The 9754-nt window shown below is 33.6% G+C and overlaps 1 protein-coding gene across 1 annotated transcript in view; it reads left to right on the forward strand.

Annotated features, from left to right (window-relative positions):
• Positions 1 to 7948, forward strand: part of LOC120623801 (elongation of very long chain fatty acids protein 4-like) — a 32299-nt gene extending 24351 nt beyond the window's left edge. The window contains exons 6-7 of the mRNA XM_039890050.1: positions 772 to 921; positions 7410 to 7948. Of these exons, the coding sequence (XP_039745984.1) occupies positions 772 to 921; positions 7410 to 7493 (234 nt within the window). The 3' untranslated portion in view covers positions 7494 to 7948. The remainder of the gene's footprint in view (positions 1 to 771; positions 922 to 7409) is intronic.
• Positions 7949 to 9754: the final 1806 nt, after the last annotated feature.

Raw genomic sequence — 9754 nt, forward strand, 5'->3', positions numbered from 1 at the left:
TAAAGTTACATCAAATTAATTATTTATTTTGTCTCCTAATAATTGAATAAGTTAAATTTTTTATTGTAATTTAGCTTTAAATATTTATACTTTTAAAGGTTTATATTAACTGACTAATAATTAATTGTAAATAATTTATAAGAATGACTTTTTTACATTTTAATGCATGCTGTGATAACCTGTAAATAGTTGTTACTATGTGACTCATTCCAAAAAAAAAAGCAAGTTTTAATGTATCTACTGTTGGTTGTCCTTTATAAATAAATAAATAAATAAATTTATTTAAGATGGCAGCTACAAAAAAACCTATTTGATGCACAAAATATCTAACTTACTATATTTTTATTAATCAACCTTTGAGACACAATAGTAATAGCAAACTTGGGGTTTAGAGTATATCATTATACACTTTCATTAAACCCTCAAATCTTTAGTTGAAGTTAAGAAATGTGGAAGATTATCAACAATGGAATTCAACGTTTTGAAGTCTTGTAAGACTGTTTTCTTTTTATGTAAAATTTTCAACTGCGAAATAATAAGTACTGTAGACGTATCAAAATAGCTTTTACAATGTATGTTTTAGATAGATTTGAGGTTTAAAACATCTGCCATTAATGTGCTTAGAGCTGCGAAAGAAGTTGAAAGATCTAAAACTTTTAATAATGTATTCTGAATGATTGCATCTGCTGGGAATTGAACCCAATACCTCGGGATACTTATATAAGTTGTAAGGTTTGTAGTGGTTGTTAAAAATCTTACTTTTGTTTCTAGATCCAGTTCACATGCGCCCTAATTCTCGGCATCAACGGTATAAGGACTGGCTGCGAATTTCCACTCTGGATGCATTACATGCTCATCATTTACATGATCTCCTTCATCGTGCTCTTCGGAAACTTCTACATGAAAGCCTACATTGCGAAGGTAAGCAAGATCATTTGTTGTTATATTGAGATTAACTATCATTCGATTGAACTAAAGTGTGTGTGAGTGTATATATAATGAGGTTTGAAATTTATAAATTATATCCGATTTAGATAAAAAAATCTCTATTCAAAAAATATTTAAAGATAATAGCGTAAATTTGTATCATTGTATTATGTGGCAAAAAGAGGTTGGCAACTGTCAATAAAATTTCACACATTATGCCGTATGTCGGCAAATAAAGTGACACGTATGAAAACATGGTGGATATGTAGTTAAGCGTCTACAAAGGATTATTTTCTATACCTACTAATATGGAAAGTTTCGAGAGTCATTACGAATCTTCTCATTCGTAGATTTGATGACTGCCAGTCTCCCTAACAACCCGGTTTCCGTAAGGGCTTTTGTACCATAAACCACATTCATACGCTGCGGCAGGTTATACAAAAGACTGAAGAGTATAACCGGCCACTTTGCTTTTTGGACTATGAAAAAGCCTTTGAGTCGGTGGAAACTTGGGCAGTGTTAAGGTCACTACAAAGATGCCGAATTGACTACCGGCATATCCAAGTGTTGCAGTGTTTGTAGAAAAACAGCCACTATATCAGTTCGTATCCAGGATCAGACTACAAGACCAATCCATGCAGCGAGGTGTGCGACAGGGAGATGTTATCTCCCTGAAGCTACTTATCGCTGCGTTGGAGGCCGTCTTTAATCTTCTAGATTGGAACAGACTTGGCATCAACATTAACGGCGAGTACATCACTCAACTGCGGTTTGCCGGCGATGTAGTCATAATGGCAGAGACTCTGGGAGACCTAAATACGACGCTCTATGACCTCAGCAGAGTTTCTCGACAGGTTGGCCTACGAATGAACATGAGCAAGACGAAGATTATATAGATAATGAAAATAAATACCAAAGGGAAACATAAAAAATAGATTTAACTATTATGAGTGTACAATATAAAAAAATAATTAAAAAAAAAATGCTTGCTTCTACTATTATCTACTGCGATTACCAACCCGTTTAAAAATACGATGCCACAGATACACACACAAACACGTAAAATTTATAACACAACGTCATTTTTGCGGCATCTAATAACTCGATATCTCTGACATTGTGGAAAATGATCGCCTGCAGTTAGGGTTGCTCCGCTATATGTTACGAACCTAGTTCGAAGTCCGGAGGGTGGCTATTACTAACACTGCTCAGCCATTGTCTAGCGATCCCGCCTCTGGGCGGACTTCTTAAACTTGTAATAATTATGTATTATCGTTTTTTTTATGATAATTAATAAAACATACACGCTTTTTAATGGACTCCCCATAGTGTTAATCCATATTATCTTCAAGGAGTTTTTTTTATTTGAAAAGGTTAAGCACAAATTTTTGTTTTAAATAGGATTGAACTGGAAAACTTAGGCCAGAAACCCGTGCCCTGTAGTGGACCGATAAATGGGTTGATGTTGAGGCTGACGATTCTATCTTGCAGGAGTTGAGAACGGAGCTGATTCACAAACCAGCTACCTTGTTATTAAGGAATATTTAAATAAGCCAGGCCAGCAAGGGTGGTCGTCATTAGCAGCAAAACTCAACTATTTGAAGTAGAACTGAGCTATCAAATTCCTATTCATCAGTCTGTTTGTGCCATACTCGGCGAGTGGCTTTAATCGATTTGAGTAAACCCCGCACAAAAGCGAGAGCAGCATCGAATTAAATTGAACCGTGGTATTCGTACTAAATCTATTGAAGTGATTTGACCTACAAATGTACGCTAAGTTAGGTCCAAATTGTTGACTCGGTGACTTAGCAAATTTCTAACCAATCTCATTATTATAACGTTCACAAAAATAAAATAAATATGATCTAAAAAAGAACTTACTCGTAAATTAACTCCAAAGTGCACTGAGTAAGTAATTCATCAACATCAACCCACTACCGGGCACGGGTCTCCTCCCACAATGAGAAGGGGTTAAGGTCGTACTCCACGATGCTGGCCCAGTGCCGACTCTACCTCCATTGACTTGGTGGACTCCACAGACCTTTAAGAATAATTGACGTTTCAAAAGTGCTTGTATTAGGTCTACTTGAAATAAATGAATTTTGAATTTTGAATTTTTTGAATTTTATGGAGAACTCTCAGATATGCAGGTTTCTCCTCGATGTTTTCCTTCACCGTTGAAGCAAGTGTTATTTTAATTACTTACAACATACATAACTTTGATACATTAATACATCACTAAACCTTATTTTTAGATATAAAAAAAAATTACTTTTTCTTAAACTATTAAAACTAATAATTACTCTTAATAGTCTTAAGGCTAGATTGTATTCTAATAAATAATAACGCATTACGTGATACTCAAACTTTATGGAAATTAAAAAAAAAAATTATTACCATGCTGTGACGGAGATTTGATCTCATACTGTAATCACACCTTGTAATGAGTAGTTACGTCCGTTTTACGTAACCCCAGTTCCGAGTGAAAGTGTCGACGTAACCGACCCGTGGTATGTTTCGTTACATCACAGTTTTACTTTCATACCGACATCCGGACCGTAATAAAATACCCATCTCAGCTTGACACGGTCACTAAACCTGTATACGTAGGAATGGGAATTAAAAAGGGCGTATGTGCATATGTGGCAGTTGTTTGGTTACATCATTATGTTTATTATTCAATCTTCAATTTATAATTATCTAACTTTCTACTTAGTAATCAGTTACGCCCGAAACTAATAGTATATAATTCATCAATTAGGTCTTTTGGTACATCATTATTTATTTAATCTTCGGTTTAAAATTATTTAACACTATTTATAGATTATGAATTTTTTTAAATTATTTTAATTCATTTTCGCCCGAAACTCTAAAATCATCCATAACAACTAAATTCAGTGTCCTCTCTTCTAAGGGATACTTATATCATTAAATAATTTATTTAATATTTGATTTATAACTACTTAAGTTCCTACATAAATAAGAATAATATAATTTTATAATTCACGTTCGAAATAATAAGATTATCATCAACAGCCGAGTTAGTTTTCCTCTTTCATAAAAAAACATAATTTATAATTATTTAACTTTGTACAATATACACAACAAACACAGTACAAATTATTTTTGTTTATTGATACCCGAACTGATCGTATAAGTTTTAATCGCACCGAGATAAATTTTAGTCAGGAATAGTATATACGTACAATATGCTACGTTTTCGAGGGATGGATTTGATTTGTTTTTCACTGAGCAATAGATCGTCATGTTTTTTTTGTACAGGGGTAGTTCAGGTGTCAGAGAATAACATAATACACATACACATCATAATTTTGAGTGGAATCGCGGGCAAAACGGGTGTTTTTCAAAAAAATTCTACGGTTATGAAAAATGCTTGTTAAAATAACTTTGTTATGAATAATTTTGAATTGAATTGAAATGCTCCAAAATTTCATTAGATCAGTTTACACTTCAGAAATACTTATTTTAAATTATGCTTTATGAAAGCAAATTTTGTGCAAATTAGATAGTTAAATTTCATTTTATCTTATACTACTATTTTGTAAATCTTCTCATTCTAGTAGGTTTGTTTGTTGTCTTGAAAGCGCTAATCTCAGGAACTCCCTCCAACTTGAAATATTATTTGCAGTGCCATTTATTGGAAGGCTGTAATTGCAGGAAAATTGCAATAACGTAACCCAAAGTTGCAAAATTTTGCCTATAAAATTAATTACGCCAAGTAATGAATTAAATGTGCACTGAGAAAACTATTGGTTGTAAACAAAAAAATATGTAGTAGGTACATGATTAAATTATTCATATATATCTATTATGTTATTAAACTTATTTAGATCACCGGTAGAAGCAAGAGAGAAAATTAAAACTGCTACCCACCCAGGGTAGCAGTTTTAATTTCAATTCAAAAGAAATAGTTTTATCATAATCGTAATCTTAATCTAATCTAATCGTAAAATATTTGTTAATTCATTCTAATCGGACATTAAATTTAGAAGTTATCGCGAGTTATAAAAATTAAGGACTACACCATAGAAAAACAGTTATTTTTCGAGGTACACTTTATCAATAATAATAATAAATAATAAACATTCTCTTACATTACTTACAAATGTTGTTATTAAGTACACAATTATATCATTAAATATATAGTACACAATTATATCCTTAAATCGACATTGTTAGTTTGGTTAGTCAGTAATTTTTATTATTATTATCTTAGGAAATATGAGCCCCTTCTCGGGTAAGCCTCCCCCGAACTTTTCCATGTTTCTCTTTCATTGCCTTGCGTCATCCAATCGTTCCTGCAGCTCGTTTGATGTCATCAGCCCACCGTTTGCTTGGTCTGCCAGCATCCCTTTTACCATCGGGTCCTTTCCACCTTGTGGTTTGTATTGCCCACCTATTATCTGCGTATCGTGATATAGGTATAGTTAATTAAAAGATGTATATTAAGTTGTTGTATTCTTAAGTCAGTTTTTTCAAACACGTTTATTTTGTTGTTTTTTTGCGTATAGTAATTAGGAAGTCACTAGAAATCTCTTGGAGCGATAGAATTACTTTCCAATCACTCTCTGCTTTTAAACTTTATTTAGGAGATAAACCTTCAATCTCGGTGGATCCACCCGGGTTACTTAATCCTCAGTTTTAAGTAAGATGTTTATTTTCAATTTTATTATTGTTAGAAGATTGATTGATTGATACCTATAATTAGCCACTGTATCGTTGTCTAGTTCTTAGCTTGTTGTACCACGTACATCAAGAGTTTTCAAATTCTAAATAGCCCTTTGTTATAATGGACAATGTAGACACTCATGCCTCGAAGAGCCGTTAAGCCGCAATTAGGTTTAAAGATATTTAACTTCCATAAAATACACACTTACCCATGTAGGTGTAAGAAGAAATATATATGTAGAATATCTAAATGTCGACCGTAATACTGTAATAATACAAGAAGAGTTTTTTACTCATTTTATGTATTTGAATTTAAAGTATAATGTGTTCCGATAGTTTAGTTTTAAATACATTAAATGAGTTTAAATGTTTTAAAGTACCTAGAGCCATAGTGCACCCACAAAGGTAAAATTTTTTACCAAGATTAGTCCTAGTCTTAGGTTAATCTATGAAACAGGTAATATCACTAACACGTGATAATCGTTTAAGCCCACCGACCCACGTTGGAGAAGCGTGGTGGCTCTTATGAAAAAGACATTAATAGGTTGTTGATCATGATGGTTCATCACTTATCAATAGCCTATAAAAGCCATCTAATTGTAATAAGTCTATTTAGGTTAACTAAGTTATTTACATTATCATTTCCATGGTTGTTAAGTACTGATGAATATATTTAATCTTTACTGATAACTGATATATAAACTTAAATTTTTTAGTTGTGAGCTTTTTCAATAGTGCTACTCATTGCCTCTCGAAAAACACGCATTAGGTCATCCAAGTAACTACCATCTTTCTAATACAGTACATACACACAATGTATCTAGTACCGAGCTAGACTAAAATGGTTGCCTATCCGTTTACGCCGTGTACTTCATCTACTCTCCTTCTTTTATTCTATTCTTAATAGTCATTTATCTCCCTCTTATTTAAGGAATCGTTTTCGCTTTATTTCTGACTCATCTTCTCATTCCAACCTTCAATCCCGCCTTGGTAACCGTCCGGTACTGCCATTTTGTGAAACGAAGTTCTTCAGTAATTCTTTCACCTTTAAAGCAATTATGCTCTGGAACAATCTTCCTGCTGAAATCCGCGGAAGTAGTTCCGTTCCGATATTTAAGAGTCGTCTGAAGGACTACTACCTCTCTTTGAGTGATGGAATTTGAAGTAGATTCTTTATATTCTTTCCTTTTTTTTAAACTGTGTGTTAAAATCTACTTATATATATTATGTTTGTTATATATTTATATATATTATGTATATTTTCTATTTATATATTATGTATAATTTATATTTATATATTACGTATATTTATTTAAATTATATATGTATTTGTATTTTTACATTTTGGTATTTATGTATATCTATCAACACTCTTGGCACTATCCCGTTCTCTTGCTATAAGTCCTATCTACAAAGGTTGCCTGTAAGAGATTGCTTGCAGCAATAAGACCGCCTTTGCATGTCTACATTGTGTACTGTATACTCCTTACTGTTTCTTTTCCTGTATGTTATACGTGCAATAAAGTGTTTCTTCTTCTTCTTTCGGTTTCGTTTTTTTTCACAGAATAAAAAGAATGATATGTTTGTCTTCAGGATTTGGTGTATATGCGTGCTAAATTATGTCTATGATACAGCGAACATAGTAAAAATGAAATAAACAATACGGAAAACTTTCACAATCATACTCACCACCTTGCCTTCCATAACAAGGCCATCTCAATATCTGTAGCTAGGCTATTTCATACTCTGTATCGAGGACTTAAACTATATAATCAATTAAAACTTTTTTGCAGGGAAGCAAATGTATGGAAGTACGATACGGACAATGCTTAGACGACGAGGAAACGATCCAGGAGAGAAAACTGAAAAGCAACTGATGAAACGCTTCAAAAATTTTATTAGAGTCCTTCTATTTCACGGAGACCGCTTTCTGGCGCTGCGATCTGTGCTGAGGCTTTTCTGGAATTAAATTTTTATGTTACACCGTAGTCGGTTTGGTGTGAGCCCACGACTATTCATTAGCAATTCTGGATGCCTAGTGTGAGATTTTCTTACTTACTTATTCTATCGCGTGGAAGTTAACTAAGATTAGTATAGAATGAAAAGAGCACCATCTAGTGATAATAATGTTTTCCATTATTGTAACTAGAGCAATTCTTCCGATTCTTCGAATCTTTGGATTCCATACTAATTTAGTACAAAATCTTACAGTAGGAACTGTGTGACAAGATTCTATGGAGAACTCAAGACTATGGGTTCATTTTATTGCCCATTTATGTTCGCGTGCTTTCATTTAAGACAGAATCGTCAATTGCAATCAGGTGATATCGCAGTCAAGCTCTTGTCATCAAATAATAATAAAAATATCGTTTGGCTTTAATTTTGTTCATGCACTATGTAAATACACCTAAGTTTGGAATTTATGGTTTAGTTTGAAATTATATGAGATGACATCGTGAGGTGGAAGAACTTTAATTGAATTAATCATAATTTATTATTAGCTATTTTAGATAAATAATCACTTAAGTAATTAATATTTATGTAATTATTGTAAAGGATGTAAATAAAATATTTTGTTGGGTTGACATTTTTATTTTTATACTAGTCTGCCCGTGACTTCGTCAGGACGAGCTACAAAAAAAACAGAGAAATAAAAATCTCAGTTATTACCTTAAACATAAAAACACTTATAACCTTTTGAGTTATTTATAATTCAAGCAATATCACTTGCTTTAACGGTGAAGGAAAAACATTGTTAGGAAACCTGCATGTCTATGAATTCTCTATAACGTTCTCAAAGGGCTAAACCCTTCTCATTCTGAGAGCAGTTCCGTGCCTTGTCGTGAGCCGGTATTACGTTGATAACAATGCCTTCAAGAAAAAGCCTATCTTATCTAAAACATATACAAATATAAATTTATCTAAGATAATAAACACTCATCGTGCGGAACCCGGGTATTATTTATTTCGAACTCGTGACTCGTAAACTCTTTGTAATAACTATTTACCGCCCTTGTTTCACAATGTAATAGACACTTACTTTTGTAAGTATTCAGCCTAAATTATTTTTATACACTGTCATGTTTGCAATTCATTGCGTTTTTGGTGCTATTCCAAAGAGGCCAAAGCCTGCTGAATCTGAAATCTATACTAAATGCTTTATTATTTATTTACAGGCCAATTACAAAAGCAACTGCATTAGAATCAATATAATTAAAAGTATTATTTTATATTTAACAGCACGTGTTAGATGATCATTATCAGCATAATAAAGTCCCACTTCCGGCTTAGACCGGACCATTGGATAGAGAGCATAGTCCCACTTTGCTGCTCCAGCAATACAATTATTATTAATAATTATTATGATATGATGATGTTCTAAAAACTAACTCGAAACTGTCTTACCACTAGGTAAGCAAAAAACTTACTCGTAACTGCTTAGTTGTTCTAGTGGTAAGCATATTCGTCTGCAGATAACGAGGGTTTTCTATCAAAAAAATCTAGGTCACAGCCCTTTGGAAAGTGACTGCGATTCACCCCTTTTCTCGGAGAGCACGTTAAGCTGTCGGTCTTACGCCTGATCTTTTTTCGGTCGTGTTGGATCTGCCGCCTATCCAAACTATGACAGTGAGGGAATAGAGAGTGCACCTATGACTGCGTACACTTGTGCACTACCATATCTCTCGCGTAGTCGAAAAATCATCAACCTGGAACGGTGACGGTGACGGTGTACGGTGTATTCTGTGATTGAACCATTCCACAACAGAATAGCGAGACACCATTAGCGGTTGCACCCTTATGTGGTTAATATTCCATCACATTTTTTCACCAAACGTTTTTAATCCACGTTTCTGATACGTACCGCTAGGATGTGGAACGACCTCCCGGCAACTGTGTTTCCTGTTGCGTATAATTTGAGTACCTTGAAAGCAAGAGTGAATAGGCGTTTTCCAGGCATGCTTGCTCCAACCTAGACCTCATCATTGCTTTCTAACGGGCATGATTGTCGTTCAGCGCTGGCCTATCGTTAATATTAAAAAATCTATCCGGAGATTGACCATCGTGGGCGCACTCGGTCAGGGAAAACTGTTTAATGTTCTCAAAAATGCATTCATATTTAAATTATAAGAGCTGAATG

The sequence above is a fragment of the Pararge aegeria genome, chromosome 5 (genome assembly GCF_905163445.1).
Source record: "Pararge aegeria chromosome 5, ilParAegt1.1, whole genome shotgun sequence".
Taxonomy (NCBI): domain Eukaryota; kingdom Metazoa; phylum Arthropoda; class Insecta; order Lepidoptera; family Nymphalidae; genus Pararge; species Pararge aegeria.